This window comes from Syngnathus scovelli, chromosome 17, assembly GCF_024217435.2.
Source record: "Syngnathus scovelli strain Florida chromosome 17, RoL_Ssco_1.2, whole genome shotgun sequence".
In the NCBI taxonomy this organism is placed as follows: Eukaryota; Metazoa; Chordata; class Actinopteri; order Syngnathiformes; family Syngnathidae; genus Syngnathus; species Syngnathus scovelli.
In genome coordinates, this window is record NC_090863.1 from 11,999,608 (window position 1) to 12,020,341 (window position 20,734).

The window sequence follows — 20,734 nt, forward strand, 5'->3', positions numbered from 1 at the left end:
ACAACTTATTGCCAAAACAACGTCAAAACATGCATTACCGACGCCAAAGCAGCTCTTATTTGAATAAAAGGGGGTGAGGCTGAAATAGGAGGAGCATCCCTAGATGCTTATTTATGCATTTGGGGGAAAACTCCTCAACTGTCTTCTCCGTGGTGCGTTCACCGTCAATCTGTATCTCTGTGAATTGCATCCAGCCTTGTCGCCACGTCAGGGTCCAAAAAACCCTGAGCAGAACCGAGCTTGGTGCGTTGGAAGGGGAGGGGAGGGATAACACCCAAAAAGGGGGAGGGTTACCCTCGTCTTGAAAGCATTGCCATGTGTGCAGAGTTCTTTCCAACCCCCTTTTCTTTTTCCAAAAAGAAAAAAAAATCCACACTTAGTGGATGACTGGGAAGATCTCGGGAATATTTTTTGCAGCACCATTTTATTTTTGAGGAAGTTCGATCTCGCACCCTGATCAAAGTTCATAGGGACTCTCGTTCAAGGTGGCGGCTGCACTTGCTCAGCTTATCGTTGAACTTTTTTCGATTTAACTCGTCTCGAAATTATCAGGGGAACATGGCAGCGGCGAGGATAGGGAGGCTGTCACCCGGAAAAGTTGCCCGACTCAGTTTGCCTCGAAGCCGGGGTGAACCGTTAGCCGTTAGCTGTGGCTTTGTACCCGCGGTGCGTTCACTGACCTCTCCCCTTATGTCCGCCAGAGCCATGGCCGGCCTGAGCGCCACGCGTTGCGGTCTGCCCAAGGAGAGCGTGACCGAGAACGGTACCTCGCCGCGGGGCAAGGTCCTGACCATCGACACCATGAACCCCACCGTGAAGATGGTGGAGTACGCCGTGCGGGGGCCCATCGTGCAGCGGGCGCTGGAACTGGAGAAAGAGCTCTCCGAGGTGCGTCACTTTTCCATCCTTAAAATAAACTTTTAGCCATTTGTGACTCGTTGCATCCTTAATTGCTTGCAAATGTTCACTCATCAGTCACATGATGAGACACACAAACATGCTGTTATTGTGGTTTGCATCATTCTACATGGCTTGAAATAACTTTTTCTTTGAGGAGCAGTTTTGCTTGTAAATGGCTTCAATATAGATTTTTTTGCAGGTTAATCCCAGGAACAAAGGTTTTATTAAACAACAAAAATAGGACACTCTGATGGGAGCTTGAATGTAGTTTTGGGGCATGTCGAGCTTTCCCCAAAATATACTATATTATCATCCCAAATTATTTTTGCATTGACTCTTATTTAGTTATTCTGACATACCTAATAAAGTATCTCAGGAGCGTAAAGATGCTTACATAACTTTTCCAACAATTTGGCATCCATGTGAAGAATAGCACCCATTTGCCACTTGAACAGTGATTTCAATGACAGTCTTGCGTTATCACTGGGGTGAAAATGGACAAGGTATATTTACTTTCTCCCGCTAAAAGCTTCTCGCGTATGTCATTGCCACTTCAGAAATACCCCCGATGATGACTCGCCGGGTTATCACTTGGACACTTGTGCCCATATCCTCTTGGCAAAGTCCATCCGTTGGTTAATCATTGAGGTTTTATCCCAACAGGAGTCTTTAGTGATCTAATCTGTTTAACTACTGCTTCGGACATTTTGTTTCAGTTTTCCCCGATGTAGACAATTGCACCTGTTGCCTGACCTTATCTCAGATGTCCTTGCTGAGTGGCAAAACTGTCAAACTATCAACCACAAGTAAAATAGCCCTGGTCTAGTTGTTCGGATTTCAACCATCCTGCAATTGAGACAAAATTGAATATATATCCCACTAAAGGTTCTGTGTACATGCACTTTGTACATTGCTGCTTTTGTCCTGTTTTGTCCTCATGGGCATGCAAGCTGATAATCAACTGGGGCACAACAGACACACAAGGCTTTTCTTGTTCGTCTTCCCACGCGTTCTGACACAATGGTGGCATGCAGACCAAAAAAAAAAAAGCCTTTCTTAACATTTACTAACATTATTTCACTCATGTAGCATCCACCTACTGTGGGCAGACTGCATTGAACTGCACCTGTAAGTCCACGTTTGCTGCCTAAAAAAAGGACTTAATCAAAATGAGTGTTTTTAGGCTGCTTGTTCCTTAAAGAAAAAACTGACAAAACATGCAATTTAATTGTCTTCTCAGTCTCGGCTGATTTTATGTTGAGTGGCTTTAAGCAACCAAAGGCTCACATCATGGTGACCTGCCTAAACAGGTTTTCTGACAAATAGAAAGTACTGTGAACAAAAGTTCATTCAATGTACAACCCGTTTATTTCTGTTCTTCTTTTGGCTGCAAAGTAAACAAAACAACCGCATACAGTGCGTATAGTCATGTTTGCATTACCAATTCAAATTGCATCACCAAACCGCACCCTCTCCTCCTCCCTCACTCTCTTAAAGTGAGCATTTCAAACAATTAACCACTCAATTACTACTCAAGTCTTTGAAAAGCGATAAAGGATAACATGTTGAACAGACTCTTATTTCCTCCGTTTAAGTGGACAAACAGGTTGTTTTGATTTCAAGGGAATGTTGATTGCGAAATTGCCCTCCCTGCTTCTCCTCATGTGCGTCCTCCTTGTTTATTTGTACACGTGTCAGTTAATATTTGCTTTTAACTCCCTCCTGGCTCGCGGCTGCTCGAGCCAACCACGCAAACTTCACATTAACGCCCCGGAAAACAGACCTCTTTACGTTTATGGATGTCGTAAACTGCCATCACTTAGGTGGTTAAAGTATGTCTGTGTAATGTGTGTTTCTGGGTCACGAGACATCAGTGAGAATACGCTATGGATATTTTCGATAGACGTAAGGAAGAGGTCAATATGTGAGCCAAAGCGACAAACTAACAGCCAGTGAATCCAAGCATGTGTTTTTCAGCCTGCCGCCATTGTTTTATGAGTCCAAATCTGTTAACATTTAATTTTGTCCAAGCGCTGGAATTTAACAACAAAGTGTCAGCCAAACCCAAAAAAAAAAAGTCAGGCACAAAATAAAAGCTCGATTTTTGTGTTTGTGTCATGCAGGGGAGGAAGAAGCCCTTCCAGGAGGTCATCAAAGCTAACATTGGTGATGCACACGCCATGGGCCAGCAGCCAATCACCTTTTTTCGACAGGTTAGCTCCTCCCCTTTTAACCCAAATACTTTCAAGGAGTGTATCATGCTTTTTTTTTTAACATATTTTAAAACAGTCCACAGCTGTCTTAATAGCAAACTCGTGACATGCTAAGGTCAAGAAACATAGTAAGCTTAACACACCTTATGACTTGTCTTGCTGAAATCAGTCTCATTCTTCTCATATATGTTTTGCAACTTTTTTGCAAAAACAAGCAAACCTTGATAAAGACAATAAAATCATTTTTAATGTCAGAGGCAGCACTTCATAGTTGGCAGTGCAATGTTAAATGAGTGTGTTTAATTGGTTTGCAATCAATTATAAATAATAGCTCCTGTTCCTGTGTGCTTTGAAAAGGTACTGGCACTGTGCTCCTACCCCGAACTGCTCAACGACAGCACGTTCCCAGAAGACGCAAAGAGTCGAGCGCGCCGCATCCTTCAGTCCTGCGGTGGCAACAGTATGGGTGTGTTGCTGCACATGTTGTATTTCTTCAAACAGCCTTTGTACACATGACAGCGGTTTACGCCTCCTGTGTTCCTCATCCGAGCAGGGGGTCGCTTTGTGGTGCTGTGTTGTCATGGAAACTTGTAGTGGAACTTTTGGGGCGGGGGTGGGCAACCTAAGGCATGGTGGTTATTTGATGAACTTTTGACGCAGCTCACTATAAATATATATCAAGTTAGAATAACTAAATGGGCACAGTAGTGGAAGGCAGACTTCTGCCAAGGTTGAACAATCTTGATTTGGATCAGAACCAGATTATAGTGATTAATTTTAATAATTTAATTTGCAATTTCATTTGTCGTTTATTTTTTTGTTCTTCAGGTTCATACAGTGCCAGTCAAGGCATCGACTCTGTGCGACATGACGTGGCCCGGTACGTGCAGCAAAGGGACGGCGGCGTGCACTGCGACCCGGACGACATTTACCTCACCACAGGGGCCAGCGATGGCATCGTGGTAAAGATTTCTTTTCATTTGTTTTATTTTTTCTTAATTCAATCAATTATAGAAGTAACACACTTAATTGGTTTGCCTTCATCCTTGTTGTAGTAGCATGCTTAGACCACCAGATGTCAGTAATGAATCATGCTTGCAGTTTGTTGGTTTGCTCTCTAAGTCAATGAAGTTTTGACTTGCAATTAAAAGACTAAAAACTGCAACGATGCCATGTTGTTGCTTGTTAACGGCATAATTTGTATCTGTTTTACCCCTCTAGTTATTTTCTGTCTTCTTTAGACGATGCTCAAACTACTGGTATGCGGCGAAGGCACGGCCCGCACCGGCGTCATGATTTCCATCCCGCAGTACCCTCTCTACTCAGCGGCGCTGGCCGAGCTGGGCGCCGTGCAGATCAACTACTACCTCAACGAGGAGGCGTGCTGGAGCATGGACATCAGCGAGCTGCAGCGGGCTCTGGACGAGGCACGGAGCCACTGCAACCCCCGAGCCTTGTGTGTCATCAACCCTGGGAACCCCACTGGTAAAGACCCCTTGAGTATTATGTTTTGCATCAAACATTCTTTTTGAAGAGGTGGGGTAACCCTAAAACAATCAGCTGAATCGTACTTATTTTCCTTACTGAGAACTCACCAGCTGTCGCCATGGCAACTGAGTAAACACTTTTTTTGCATTTGTCAGATCCTGCTACGAATTCTATGGTGGCCTCTTCAAATGGAGTACACCAAAGAGGCTACACCAAATACAATAAAATACTGGGGGCCCTATTTATGTGCCCAGTTTAAGTCTAGCGAGCGCAAAGTGAAGTCTATTTTCATACGTGGATGCAGCCAGAAAGGGGCCCTAGATGGATTGCAAAGCAACACAACCCTGTGGCTCAGGCTCAGCGACCCTCTCTGCCCACAGGCCAGGTTCAGAACAGAAAGTGCATCGAAGACGTCATCCGATTTGCCGCCAAGGAGCGTCTGTTCCTCATGGCTGACGAGGTGACCGCTCTGCAACCTTCGTCTGTCTCTGTCTCTCTCTCTGTCTCTCTCTCTCTCTGTCTCTCTCTCTCTCTCTCTCTGCCTCAAAACAAACACGGCTAAATGCTCTCGTCATACCACTATCTTCTCGCCAGGTGTACCAGGATAACGTGTATGCCGACGGGTGCCAGTTCCACTCGTTCAAGAAGGTGCTCTTTGAGATGGGGCCCGAGTACTCCAACACGGTGGAGCTGGCCTCCTTTCACTCCACCTCCAAATGTTACATGGGAGAGTAAGTGAAAACTCTTAAGCCCCTATTCCAGGCATATGTACGTACATCTTAAAATCTGCAGAGACCTACTGCAAATCTGAAATAAGATTTCGTCATGATTCTAGACGAGTGATTCGTCCAGTCTTAATGCTACTCATTTTGCATTTCCTCTGTTTTCCTCCGAGGTGCGGCTTCCGTGGCGGCTACATGGAGATCATCAACATGGACGACGAAGTGAAGGCCCAACTGACCAAGCTGGTGTCTGTGCGCCTGTGCCCGCCCGTTCCCGGACAGGCACTGATGGACCTGGTGGTCAACCCGCCGCAGCCCGGAGAGCCGTCGTATGATAAATTCATGAAGGTGCATTAAAATCTCCATGACATTTTTTTACGCATGTTTTAGTGAATGCTTTTGTTGTTTTTCTTATCGTTCAGGAACGTACAGCCACCTTGAGTGCCTTAGCAGACAAGGCCAGATTGACAGAGGAGGTGCTCAACACTGTGCCTGGCATCAGCTGCAATCCTGTGCAGGGCGCCATGTACTCCTTCCCTCGTATCAGCATTCCAGAGAAAGCTGTCAAAGAGGCCGCAGTATGTATCCCAACTAAAAGTATTTGGGCATAAGAATGGTGACGTCATTCGGGTGAGCTGAAGCCTATTACAGCTGAATTTTGGTGAGAGGCGGACTCCCTCCCGGGCTGGTCGTCAGATATCTGTCAAAAATATGTATGCGGGACCTGAGAACTGGGTGGGAGACATGCTGACCGCACGACTACCCTGCCGCCATCCTCGAAAATGATATTTGTAGCCCTAATGCGTCCTGCTAATGTTAGCATTAGCGAGCTAATGTTTCTGTTAATACACTTGCACTCTTTCACAACATGCCTCTCTGTTAAATAAGCTCTTTAAGGCGACGCGGTTGTCTGCAAAGAGAGAGAATCTGATTAGCTTCCCGCTTGAAAAGGTCAGCTGACCCGCCGATTGATCCTCGTTAACTTTCCTCGGCGTCATCGGCTGTCCGAGCGGCGCGATCGCTTGGCGTCGGCACTCGGAGCAAGCAACGGATTTTCTAGCGGCCACGCCATGGGACGTAGTTAAAGCGAGCGGCTTGCGCAATCCATTAGCCCCCTCGTATATTGCGCGTCGCCTCCGAGCGGAATCTATTGCTTTTGTTCAAATTGAGTCGCCGTCTGAAGTCTCTGAAGGTTGCTCCTGCGGTCGAGTGACCCTTGAAAGTACGCTCTTCTACCAATGTAGGCTGGGCAACAATTGCGAACAAGACTCAAGAGCTTTCCAGTTTTAATTCATTAATTCGCAGGACGGTTAAAAAAAAAATTCCATTTGCTTTCATTTGGGCTCACTTCACTACAAAATGTTTAGTCAGCATTGTTGTACGCTTTTCTCAGACCAAGGTGCATTCAAGACATGGAGGAATTGTAAGAAGACCACGTGTACCACAACACAGCAGCTAGAGTGGTTCTCAGTAGAACTCAAATTTCTGCTAAAGGCCAAACAATCCCAAACTGAAGCCCCTGTCCACGCCACAAAAATGCACAATTTTTTGTTGTGTTGATGAGACTAGTTATTAAAAATCAATCATATTCCTTTAATTTAGAAAAAATGATCCCCAATTTTCTGACATGTTATGAACCAATCATCATGAATACACCGTCAATTTGAAATAATGTCACGTGTTTGAATAAAGGGCTGCAAATTGAAATTACACAGACGGACAACTCTTTGCCATTTGTATCACACAGTCAAAAGGCCAAGAACCCGACATGTTCTACTGCATGAGGCTGCTGGAGGAGACGGGCATCTGCCTTGTTCCTGGGAGCGGCTTCGGGCAGAAGGACGGGACCTACCACTTCAGGTAAGAAAACACACGCATATAATCACGCCAAATTGGAGTAATTGTCATTCTTTCGTCAAGTCAGCAGAGGCCAGATTGTCCGATGGCAATTATCCTGTAGTGCGGAGTGTTTTTATTTGAATTTCCCCAGTCTAGGCAAAAAAACGGTAAATGTTAAACAAATCCTAAATGTTTGCTAAAACAATCCTTCAGCGTGTTGTCAACACAAAGATCGGCTAAGCCATAACCTCTGTCATTTTGACCTGAGACAGAACGACCCGAGGCTTGCAATTTTACCAAACGACAAAGTGAGGAGCAACTAATTGGGTTAAATTTGTTTCTATAACGAGTTTCCGGAGTCGTTCACCGCAACAATGGCAAGAGGAGCTTGCTCCCGTAATGCCGCTAACAAATAGCCTAGCAACTGCTTTTTCATCTTCTGATTCTGATTCTACCCCCGAGTAGTTCTTCTTTGCATTTTCACTAACATTTTTGGAGATTATTTTATATGTATTTTTTATTTTTACATGGTATTTTTTATTTCTAAAGAATGTTTTACAAATTAATTTAAGGAGGCATTTATAATTACATTGTTTGTAGTCAGTGCTTTTTTTTGACATTTGTTAACAATTTAACAGTTTCACTTTTTTGTATTTTCAAGCAATTGAAATTTTTTCACGATGTCTACATTTTTTATTGTATTAATTTAAGATTATTTTGTAATTTCAGCCCCACACTTATACTTTTAATGATTTTTCCCCTGACAATGTCAAATACATTTTGTAAAATGTTGGAGTAAGACGTCCCCCCCATTTTTGTTAGGTATCTATTTTTTTTATATTTTTTTATTTTACAATTAAGAAATATTAAGCATTTTTTTCACAACATTGCATTAACTTTATTGATATTAGTTTGATGATTTGATATTTACTTTTGTTTGGAACAACATGAGATATGGACACAATAAGAGAAGCACGAACATCCATTTTTTGTGGAGTCGCTCACATTTTAAAAAATACTTAAGATGTTAAAAATCGCTATGCTGTCCTCAGGAATGAACTTTTTGGAGCTTAATTAATTCCTCTATGTATTTGAGCCCAGAGTTTCTAATTGACTCTGCAGTAGATGGATCAATTGTTTTTGTATTCGCCGCTGCAAAATTAGGAGGAGAAGCTTTATGCTTTATCGTCGCTATCGAACCACTTCTCTTAACGGTGATCCTTCAAAGTCCGGGGAAATCTTTACACGCTCCGCTGCTGAAGATGCATGGCTCGCCTTAACAACTTGGTCCTCTTGTTCTCTGACAGCCTTCCTACGGATGTTAAAAGGGGGGGGGACTACAAATTTCAGGACTCCAATTCGGAGTGGAGTGGGCTTGATATTTTAATTATCTTAAGGAGAATATGACAAGAATCACAAAAAAAAAAAAGTGAGCAGTTTTAACATGGATGCTATTTGTGAAATGAGTCCGCTGCCAAGGTCAGTCATTTGTGACGACAAAAAAAAATTGGAAAATATTTATTTATTATTTTAGTTGCTGCCAGCCTTTTGTAATGGAACTCCTTGGAAAAAAAATGTCAAATGTGGTAAGTCTTGGACTACAAATTTCAGGACTCCAATTCGGAGTGGAGTGGGCTTGATATTTTAATTATCTTAAGGAGAATATGACAAGAATCACAAAAAAAAAAAAGTGAGCAGTTTTAACATGGATGCTATTTGTGAAATGAGTCCGCTGCCAAGGTCAGTCATTTGTGACGACCAAAAAAAATTGGAAAATATTTATTTATTATTTTAGTTGCTGCCAGCCTTTTGTAATGGAACTCCTTGGAAAAAAAAATGTCAAATGTGGTAAATCTTTTAAATCTTTCTCCTTATACAGGATGACCATCCTGCCTCCCACCGACAAGCTGAAGGTTCTCTTGAGCAAAGTGAAGGAGTTCCACCAAAGGTTCACCAAGCAGTACTCCTAAATCCCCTATCTTTCTCTCTCTCTCTCACACACGCACGCGCACACACACACACACACACACACGTTGAAGAACTGCCAAAATCCCGATCCTCCACTTTTTTTTTTTTTTTTTTGAAGTGCCTTCACATTGACTTTTTTTTTTTTTCTTTTCTTCCCGTATTGCACTTCTCTCCTCCTCATGGAAGTTTGCAGAATGCAGACGTCCTAATAAGGGCACTTAAAACTAACTTTGCGTCAAAATTGTACGTGGTTGGTAAGTAGGAAGGAATACTATGTGCCAAGGATTTTTTTAAATTAATTTTTTTAATTAAATTTTAAAAAATATGAATTATCGCTGCTTAAAAACAAACAAACCATGAAGTATTCATTGCTGCATCTGCATGCTCAAAATAAATGTCGCTCTCGGGGCGACACTTTTACTTTTTTTTTTTTTTTAAACATATATTATGCAGAAATCATATAACAACGTTTATTTTCCTCTAGCTGTGGACAATAATGAAAGCATGCTGAGCGCTGACAAAATGGAAAAAGCTATTAAGGCATTAATCAACCCTACATTGTATGCAAAGCTGCTCCAAAAGAGGGTAGGTAGACTTACTTTCAGTTTCCATAGTAAGTCCCACTGAAAGGAAAAAAAGTTTCCATTTTGTGTTCTTTAACAATGCTAAGCCAAATAGTGCAAAAAAAAAAAAAAAAAAAGGCAGAGACCCTAACTGTCTCAACTGTCTGTGTTATTTTGAAAAAAGGGAATGTGCTCGAGAGTTGCCTACCCATGCACTAGACTAGAGGAAGCCTATGTTGCAAAGAATTTTGAGAATTACTAAAACATTTTTTTTTTAAATGTACTTGTATCATTATTTGACTAATTATTAACTGCATGCGTTATAAATAAAATCAAAAGTGATTATGTCACCAATGGCTTTGAGTAAGTTGTCCTTGGTTGTTGTTGGTGTTTAGTGTTTTGTTCAGAAGTGACGAACAAAGACCAGGTGACACTTAATCACTGTCTGGCGTCATTTCATCCATTGTTCATATTGACCGCGGTCCAGCGTCCAGTGCGGCGTCCAGCCCACTGATGGCTGAGTGAATGGAGCTAATTGAAATGAAGTCAAGGCAACAAGTTGTCATTAATGCAGGCATTCATCAGCACTACAGGAATCTGATTTGGAGAGCTTTTTGTCGTTATGAAGTTAAAAAATAACTCACTTTTTATCTTGAATATCATTGAGAGGATAAGCAGTTCTGAAAATCGATGGATGGATGGATGGAGATCCAAATGTGAGTTCAATTCAAGCAATTGGAAAGAGAAGACTCAATTTGGTCGGTTGCTATTAAGATATGTTGTAAATGCTAAATATTAATGGCTAGATAAAAAAGAAGCGTAAAAATATTTTTTTTTTATTATTATTTAGATTGCAGAAAACTAATGGATTACGTACCCTGTTTTTTTTTAGATTTATTTTTTGAAAAATTTGAGTTGAATGTCTTTAGATTTATTTCTTGAAAAATTTGAATTGAATGTGTTACTTTATCAAGACCAACTATTTTGTCAGGCTGTCAGGAGTCTTAAGACTGAAGTGCCGATAAATTATGTTCCGGTATGTTTGATTAATATAGCGCGATTACCGTGTTATTAATTAATCCGTCATCTATTTTATTGCCCGGAATGCACTTTCCCAAGACGGATGGCGCTGCAGTCCGTGTGCATGGCATGATGGACCGACCGTACGGGGAGACAGTGAGAGAGTGAATCATGCAGTTTGAAGGGGTTTTGGACTGTCTTGTTCTTCCTCATCCATAGTGTCTGTCAACTTCAATTAAAGTTGACAAAGGGCTCCCGAAATCCTAATTGCGGCCAGCCGTCCTTTTTCTTGACCTGGAGGCCCTCAGAGCATTTGGTCCAGCGGCACCCCCCCCACACACACACACGCAACAGAATAGCAAATTAAATGGGGTGGCTCGCCCGCCGTTACCAAAGGTCATCATTAGCGGGCCTGCCGATGTAAGGGGACACACGGGGAGGGACAGCGCTGTCATGTGGCTGTCTCAGCTATGACAACGACTGCTCTTCTATTCTCTCTGCACTCCTTTTTCTGCTTCATTGTGTGTGTGTGTGTGTGGAGTTGGACTTTATAGCAGGACTTGTCTCTATGCCAACGATTCCCAGAGAGCCAGGAGGAAAGCCCCCCCTCCAAGTCATTCATACTTATATAATGTTCACCTTACTCCCTAGAGACTTTGGGTAAAACGCTCCCATCAACTCTTCATCCACAGCGATCACTCCTACATTTTTTGAAAGGATTTAACCGCACTTTAAAATAATACAAACACGTTTCAATGCATATATTGAGGAAGAGCAGGTGTAATGAATGACAGAAAAACTGTGCTAACAGTATATCAGCGTCCGTCTGTGTGTCGATAGTAAACAAACTATTTTTCCAAACTAATAAATTTATCTCACAATTTTCAGCAATCCCAAACATGTATCTACAGTCGTTGGTTTCTGTAGGCGTAAAAAGCAGGATTAAAGAGCATTTAAGCGATGACACAGCTTCTTCATCACTGGGTAATAATAACAACGTGTTCTTGCCACTTAAATGTTGTTAGTAACTTAATCTTAGTCACTTAAATGTTGTACAGAGACTGAGATCAACCGGAGTCAAATTCCTTGTTTGGCATGCACAAACTCGGCCAATAAAGCTGATTCTGATTGATAAAAATGATAATAATAAAACAACATTCCAGTGGCAAAAGAGATTTGTGGCAACGAGTGAGAATATTTGCCATTGATTTGGGATGAATGGCAAAAGCGATTGAAAGGGCGGTCCAATGAGATGCTCGTGCGTGACTTTTATTTAGAAGGGGCGGGGGTCCGTGGACAATTTAAGGCGAGAAGGGCACGAACGAAAGAAGCCAAATCGTGGAGCAAAAAGGGAGGGATGCTCGGCAGATTGGGTGATAAATCTTGTTCTGATCAGGTTTCTCTGGTGCCCTCACCCCTCACTCTCTTTCCAGGGGTAATTAATCAATCCCAGACTGCGGCCATTGATCGCTCCCTACAACCCCCCCCCCCGCAAGCCCTCTCAGTATGTTTACACTCCTCGATTGTGTTTGCCACTAAGCCCCTCGACGCTGCTCAATCTCGACGGCGCCTGATTGTGACACCGCGGTCTCGGACGCCGTCAAACCAAACAACCCATCGATTGACATCTCCATGAAAATCAATCGACTTATTGTGTTTTCTTCTGTCTTGTTTTCGGTTTTATCATAATCCTTTGTGGTCATGTCGTGCGGCACGGGTTGTGACAAACTTTTTTTGATTATGGTCACCAAGCGATCCCTCATAGGCCTTGTGGACATGATGTCATTTACTCAGTCAACATTGACCCAAAGGATTTGATGCTGAGGGACTTGAATGCAGACCATTTTGATTTCAGCAGGCTCTTGAGCAGTATGAGCAGGAATCTCCTAAGATATGTGAGTGTAACTCCAAAGGCTCATTGATAAGAGCGGTGCCGCCAGGTTCACGTAGTCGGAATGAGCGCATCGCATGATTCAGCCTGTCTTCCAGGCAGATGACGTGTGTGGTTTGTAAGAAGCAAAAAACCTGATCTTATAATTCAATTTGTAACTGGAAGCTAAAAAAAGAAAGCGCATCCAGTTGCTGGCAATCGGTGCCATTGTCGAGCAAGGAAAGAAATCCTTTGTCCTTCGTGAGCCATACAATGTTTACTGTATTATAGTATCAGCATTATTCGGGGAAAAATCTTAATATAGATATATATATAGATATATATATATAGAAAGAGAGATATAGATATATAGATAGATGGATAGATGGTAGAGCGAGAGAGCGATAGATAGATATTATTTATTTATTTATATATTTTAGAATAGACAAGAATAGAATAGGATAGATAGATAGATAGATAGATAGATAGATAGATAGATAGATAGATAGATAGATAGATAGATAGATAGATAGATAGATAGATAGATAGATAGATAGATAGATAGATAGATAGATAGATAGATAGATATTTTTATATTTGATATTATTTTATATATAAAAACAGTGATAATTAAATATGCTCCGCCTCTGCCATGATTGCTTGGACACAGAAGCAGCTTTGGGTGGGCGACGTGATATCGCAATCTGTTCTCCCTCCTGCGGAGCGGCGGTGTCGAGTGCAGCCTTTTGCTTTGGCCTTTCCGCACGCAAAAAGAACAAGGGAGGGAAAGAAAAGTGAAGAAAGAAAGGACAAACAATTATGAAAGACCAGCGTGTGACCAAAGAACAGTACAACATTTTTTGGTGTGTTTGGTTTTCAAACAGTTTGATTTGCCTCTTATTAAATTTCTAATGTTATTTTTGAAACTAAATTAAATTAGCCGAGCAATGGCTTCAATGTAGAAAAATTCTTTGAGAAGTTATAGGAACGGACGGGTATTGTTGAGTCTTATGCCGTCATGAAACACGCCTCCGCTGCTGCGTTCCCTGCACATCCATACTGACTATTTCACAGCTTTTACAGAGTTTACACAGTAAACAAGTTGTCTGAAATAAAAAGCTTTCTATCCACACTAATTTCTTTCTACATAATATCTTTATTAGAGAGCAACAGTGTCACCTTCTGCTGTCTCCCACCTCCTCCAACACCTTCTGTCATCATGTCCACAGGTGTATCACATAATAAACACGTCCCACCTTGACTCCCTCCAGGCCACTTCATTAGGTACACCTGAAAAAGTTACCTTCTGCTACTGTGTGTCTTAAATTGGGCTATCCATCTAAGAAAACATATACAAAAAATATTTTGCACGGTGTATGATAGGATGTTTTTTTGGTGGCTCGAAGGTTATGGGTTTGAATCTTGGTTTCTCGGCTACATTCATCTCCTGCCCCCTTAAACAGGGGTGTGTAGACTTCTTACATCCGCTGCTGTATACTCTTAAGTCTTAAGTTTGAGGTTTCTTAGAAATGTCCTTATTATAGAAAATGTTGATGCTGTATTTCTGATGGATTTATTGTTACCTTATCGTGCTATTTGTTAAAAAATAGTATTAAATTATACTTGACTCCAAACTTTCGAACGGTAATGGCAAACTTTTTCCCTTCAAGGAAACATTAACGATCACATTATCTGTAAAAAAAAAAAAAAATTGTTTGTGTCTGATATCTGTGCAAGTCAATTCGCTATGATCATGTTATGTGGTAGATCACACAAAAAAAGATCTGTTCCTAATATTTTGAACCACTCATACTGCTAACATCAGTGGTACACTTATTTTATATGATAACTACTTTAGTAAAGGAATATGATTTAATCTTGCAGGTGTACCTTATGAAATGTCCACATCTCCTGAGTAATGAAAGAGCCACTCGAGGATCCACCATACTCTGACCCTTGCCTAAACGAGATTTCCCCCACCCCCAGCCTTCATACACGGCATCCATATTTCATGCAGTATCTCTCTCTCTCATCTCCGTCTTGTGGACTTCTCGCACCCTCACACATTCTATTAGACAATCCGTGCTCCATGTTTTATTCATGTCCTCTGAACATCTGCTTGTCCAGATGTCAGGAATCATCAGACAACCCCCCCACCCCCTCCCTCCAGGGACTGCTGCCTTGACTGGCTGTAAATGAACGTCAAAAGCGGCTGTCAGGCCCGCCGGAGGAATCTTTCATGACTTTTGGGCCCGAGGTGAGTACACTTTGCCGCACATGAAAGTCAACAATGGACACCCCCTTAACTCAGCTGCTGTTTGAAATGATGTTTTGTGTGTGTGTGTGTGTGCAGGAATGGTGGCTGGTGCGCTTTCGACACAGCCGTGGTCAATGAGGCTTGCCTGACTCACTGGAACTGTGTGGAGGGATAAAAAGAGAAAGAATAGAGGCTAACAAGTGCCCGTGGACTGACTCACAGCCACGGCAGTATGTCACACTGTGCCTTTATGTACTATATTCTCCCTCTCGCTCACCACCCTCACCCACTGAAAATGTGTTCTTTTCTCCAAGGTGATTAACACTGCCATTTTCAGATGATAACAACAACAAACCCTAATCGACAAACATTGTTATGAAAGTAGCTTCACGTGAGTATACAGCGCCTCATCAATATAGACTTATTGAGCAGGTCATAAATTCCACAAATTCTGCCTAGCAACGCTGCATTGAAGTTTTCATTTATTGGTGAATTAATTTGTTTGTTAATCAAATCATGTCAATGAATATTTAATTAATTAAAAGCCCAATCATACGTTTTTTTTACTAGTATTATTACTGCAACCAATACTCCTAACACAACTCGTAATAATGACATATAAGTTTTCATAGTATGTAGCCAGGGGCAGTTTTGGTTGAGCCCCATGAATCCTGCCTAACAACAAGTGGCTTTGAAGTACAACATAAAACGTATATATAACGATACGGCTACTACTATAAATAAAACGAATAACGTGAGTTTGCTTGAAAAATGCCAACGATTTCTGCTGGTCATAAACTTTTTGATCCCTTCCTTCCAACAAAATGGATCGAAAAAGTGAAAAGAATTTAAAGAAAGGAACCCACTGAGGGCTAAGAAAAAAAAACACTGCCATTATCATATGCAACAATGATTAGTGCTGCTTGAAAAGCTACGCTACATTATTCATGAAGTATCTAACGCCTTCACTTGACCATCCCTGAAGATGGCCCTTATTAGCAGTGACAGTTTTTTGGGTTATTTTTTTGGTTTTGCCAGGCACTTTTTTAGATATACAACTGGGCTAATACAAAAATCTAAATTAACCATTTAATGCTCACTGAACTGACCTCTTGTTGCTATTTTGTATGACTTCACAGGGTTTTCATTTTCGAGACTTGATTATTTGGTGACGAGTGTTCCAAAGTTCGCGGGCCATCTATCTCCTCACCTGGCAGCGAGGTGAGTGACAGCCCGCACATCCGCCAGCACATCATTATTTTCCCTCCTCAACAAGAATTGGCCCTTCATCACTCAAAAGAAAAAAAAAAAAAAAAAATCTCAGATGAATTTTTATTGAGACGTTTGTTTTTAATCTCGGCAATCGATGTGACATCGTCGAATAAAGTCGATGAGATTAGCGTCCTGCTTCCGCACGTTGGAGTTTGGCTTGGAGGAAGCCGGTAATGTCTGATTTGAGTGGCATAATTGATCAAGTGACGGCCCACTTTTGATTTGACTTTCATTTGATGCGCATGTCTGTGCAGAGTCATCCTTCACTGCCTCTTCCCAGTCACTCCCTCCTTCTTTTCACTTACTCTATAGATTTTCCTCACATGATAAATTGGACTCAGGGAGTCACTGAGGTGTGACCCGATGCCAAACGACCAGCACAGATTTTTTTTTTTATGTGTGTGTGTGTGTTTTAATGTTCCTAATTGGGCTAACAGTTTGCTAGTGACCAATCTTGTAAATAGTTCACATGCTGAGAAAAAAAAAAAAAACATTTCATCACATCATGTCATTGACTTCCTTTGTTGGTCCCTTTAAGGTCAGCTATTTCAATCATTTTGGGTTACTACTTTAAGCCAGTGCTTCTGAATTATTTTCTTTATTTTTAATCACCCAACTTCAAATTTTGTGTTGCCTTGAACTTTTTTTCAATGTAATCTGTTTTGAGACGCATTTGAGTCAAATGTTCTGAGGAGTTCCATTGCTCTGATGCTTTTTGTGTTTTATTCATGGAAATTGTGTTTACACAGTCCGCGCGTGTGCGCGCTGTGGGACATTCTAATCACGCCTCGGTGATGTTTTTGTTGTTGTTGTTGACTTCCCGCGGTGTGATTGAAGAAAAGCATGTATTCTCTGCTCCCATCCATCACCTCCTCCCGCCCCCCTTCCTTTGCCCACCAGAGCAAGCAGGCTATAGCATTTGAATTCTCTCTCTGTGCACAGTGGGTAGAAACCAGCACCGTAACATATGTTGAGTAGATTGAATCCTTTCATAGAACGTTCTTCTTGTGTTTTTTTTTTTTTTTACCCCCTCCCACCTATTATTATTATTGTTTTTACTGAGGTAGGGGAGGAGATGCGCCATTCGGACGGATGCCGCAGAAGCGCGTAAAAAGCTGCGGATGCTTCCCCAGCGCGCGTCCAAGGGACAATCGTAAAAGTTTCCGAAGTACGCCTTGTCTGCGCTTCTTCTCCCTCCGGCTCCGGTACCACCCGCAAGCAGGCTGGAAGACCACCAGGCTCGCAGGACTCAGCCGCTCCGCAGGGCGCACATGATCGCGACCGGTGTGTGCGGCGTGGCGCTGGTTTTGGTTCTGGTGGTGCTCATCCCGGCCATGGTCAACTCCGCCGGAACCCCAGCCCGCTACGAGATGCTCGGCGCCTGCCAAATGGTGTGCGACCCCCACGGGACCACCACGGCGCCAGCGAAGGCGGCCAGTGAACCGGTCAAAGACAACCGCCTGGTGCAATCGCTGCCCACCTTCATTCAGGGTCCGCAAGGCGAGCCGGGACGCGCGGGGAGGATGGGTCCGAGGGGCCCCGTGGGGGAGCCCGGACCGCCCGGACCCGCCGGCCCGCCTGGGGAACGAGGGGCGCCCGGTCCTCCGGGTCCATCGGGAGCGAGCGGACCCACGGGGGCCATTAGCGCGGCCACGTACAGCACGGTGCCAAAGATCGCCTTCTATGCAGGACTCAAGAAGCAACACGAGGGCTATGAGGTGCTCAAGTTCGACGACGTGGTCACCAACCTGGGCAACCACTACGATCCGGCTACCGGCAAGTTCACGTGCTCCATACCGGGGATTTACTACTTCACGTACCACGTGCTGATGCGTGGTGGCGACGGAACCAGCATGTGGGCAGACCTCTGCAAGAATAATCAGGTGGGCCCACATCACAACAAGCTTGCAAATGACACGTGCATTTGGAGCTCGTTGGGACACTTTTACGCGAAGGTTTTTACGGACGCGCATTACGCACACTCCTCTAACTTCGTTTGCGTAATTAAAGCGATTAAATACACCGCAAACTGGCTGACCCCAAGCCCACCAACCGTATCGAATCATAAACCACTCTTAAAACCACATATAGGCAAATATATAGGAATCCTATGGAATTGTTGCCAATGTGCACACTGTTAAATGTTTTTGGAATATTTTCTTTCTTATGTTCAGATGAGTGATAAATTTGACACCAAAGTATTAAATATACCCTCAACTCAGTGGATACTTAAGTGTATCTACACAATCTCACAAGAGTATTTATCGCAGCAGTTATGGGTGATAATTTCATATCAGTAATGGACAAAGTAAACATGATTTTTTTTAAATTTATTTCACTTACGGCTGTAACAAAAGTAAAAAAAATGTATCTCTAATAAACATATTTTCTATATATGGGACAAGTTTTGATAGTAGCATGTAACATTATGTATTTATCACATGTTATATATAGATACTTCGTCCAAGTTATCTAAATGTAGTTTTTATTAGTAAATAGATCTATGTACAACTATGAACTACATACTGTTGATTTTTATTTTATTTTATAAAGTATGATGTTAATATTATTGTGCATTTATTTTATGTGTACACATCTGAGAGACATACTATGCAAATGTGATTATTATTATTATTTAAATAGAGCATCATCATCTGTCTCAGCAATCACTGGATGATGCAGGTGAACCTAATTAAGTGTCCCTCCCACGTGTATCCATCCATCCACTTGGTCCCGTCTCAGGTGCGCGCCAGTGCCATTGCGCAGGACGCCGACCAGAACTACGACTACGCCAGCAACAGCGTGGTGCTGCACCTGGAGCCCGGCGACGAGATCTACATCAAGCTGGACGGTGGCAAGGCGCACGGCGGCAACAACAACAAGTACAGCACCTTTTCGGGCTTCATGTTGTACGCCGACTAAAAACAAACCCACGGGCTCGTCCACTCGCTCTCTCTCTCTCTCTCTCGCTTGCTTCCTCCCTCGCACGCTCCATTACTTGTTGGATTAGTAGAGACAGAGATTCACATCGTCCTTGTTCACCAAACGAGCCTGCCGGGGAGATTGTAACGTAATTGTTGACATGTAGCCTGATTGATGTCCAGCTGGATGAACTGTGAAGCGCTGCCATGTTGTAATGTAGCTGCTGCCGTAAAATATAACATGCTATATACATGTGTGTCTTGAACCAAAATTGTACACAACGCTTCACAATGCTTTCTCAGTAGCGCCCCTTGGATCTGTTTTAGGCCCACTATAGTTCATTCGTTCGGCAAGCCGAGTGAATGGAACGGATTGGTAGTGTTTTGAGCAATGTTTTCCGATCAACTCATTCAGTTGTCAAACGTATCTGAACGATTATCCTGATAGAGTGTGTGCTTTTCCTCCACTGCTTTAAAGATGCTCAGGGTCGACATTGCGCACCATTTGTACCCTCATAGTCGCATAATGTCATAAACAAGTAATTGACAGCCCAGCCAACAGGTCTATAACTGATTAAAAATGCGCCAAATCACTATTTTTCTACGAGTGTCTGCTCCTCCTCACCCTTCAATGTCACATTTCTTGACAGCATGATGCCACAAGATGGCGCCAAAGCACAACATTTTCATTGAACATGGCTTTGACACCATCTTAGGGCATCTCAAAGTGCAGAAAAATAACAAGAGACTTAGAGACGTCCCCAAAGCTGCATCTTCAATCTGTGTTTTTATTTGGAGAAAATCGATTGCATTTTGAAGCAATCTGGAGTGACGCATGATTCCGAAAAGCTGCCATCTTGAAATAAAAATGCCGTCCTTCTCGTCCAAAATGACAGTTGGTCAGGCGGCTCGCTGGCCAAACGGTTCGTCAGCGCACATGACAGCAGCATGTCCTTGACCCCCCCGGTGACACGCCATCGATCCACCCGCTGTCAACCCCCTCCCCGACACCACTCCCTCCCTCCCAAATATGAATATTATATATAATTTACAGTTTTAATCCTCCCGCAAGATTCATCAAAAGTTTGGCCCCGACCGCGGCGGCCATTGATCATGGCATGAAGTCCCCCTGTGAAGCCACCTGTTCCCAGACGAGAGAGGAGAGCGCGTCCTTCATCTGGGCCCTCCCGTTAGACGCGCCGTCGAGGGGGCCGACTCGTTTGCCGCTGCCGTGACATGACGGCGGCCGCGGCATACTGATGAGCGGCGTGCTCGTTAGGAAGCGGCAGCTATGCTAACACGCGTGTGCTTTTGTGACATGGACTGGAACGGGTTTGTTTGGAGTTTACACATGGCTGCTAGTGAATGAAAGCTGACGGCCAATTATAGTCGATGTATGTAATCCCAATAAGAAATAAATTTATGTGAGTCTCTGTGGACTAAATTTGTACATATTTTGTGATAGTGTATATGAATGAAACTTGCGTGGAAATAACTTAAGAAAAGGGTTGTATGGTATCGCCAGCAATCCTTCAAATAAGCAAAACATGCTTGTCTGCCTCAAGGTGTTCACTTGTCATACCCACTTGAAGTTTAATGAAGATATAAGAAATGTCTGGTGTCAGACTGAAGTCCATATGTCCAAAATTGGTTAGATTTTTTTTTTTTTTAAGCAAAATAATACTATTGGACAGTCCCAAG

At 42.8% G+C, this 20,734-nt stretch overlaps 2 protein-coding genes across 2 annotated transcripts; both read left to right on the top strand.

The window, feature by feature from the left end:
* The first annotated feature begins 277 nt into the window (after nucleotides 1-277).
* LOC125985005 (alanine aminotransferase 2-like) lies at nucleotides 278-10,047 on the top strand. The gene is made up of 11 exons (XM_049747430.1): nucleotides 278-888; nucleotides 3,024-3,113; nucleotides 3,471-3,579; nucleotides 3,942-4,075; nucleotides 4,355-4,598; nucleotides 4,982-5,061; nucleotides 5,196-5,332; nucleotides 5,497-5,671; nucleotides 5,746-5,901; nucleotides 7,071-7,183; nucleotides 9,042-10,047. Exons 1-11 carry the CDS (start codon nucleotides 559-561, stop codon nucleotides 9,130-9,132), a joined length of 1,659 nt encoding a protein of 552 aa, XP_049603387.1. The 5' UTR covers nucleotides 278-558; the 3' UTR covers nucleotides 9,133-10,047.
* Nucleotides 10,048-13,031: 2,984 nt separating this feature from the next.
* LOC125985023 (complement C1q-like protein 3) lies at nucleotides 13,032-19,627 on the top strand. The gene is made up of 4 exons (XM_049747462.2): nucleotides 13,032-14,840; nucleotides 14,937-15,070; nucleotides 15,980-17,995; nucleotides 18,855-19,627. The coding sequence occupies exons 3-4, from the start codon at nucleotides 17,384-17,386 to the stop codon at nucleotides 19,032-19,034; spliced, it is 792 nt and encodes a 263-aa protein (XP_049603419.1). The 5' UTR covers nucleotides 13,032-14,840; nucleotides 14,937-15,070; nucleotides 15,980-17,383; the 3' UTR covers nucleotides 19,035-19,627.
* The last annotated feature ends 1,107 nt before the right edge of the window (nucleotides 19,628-20,734 follow it).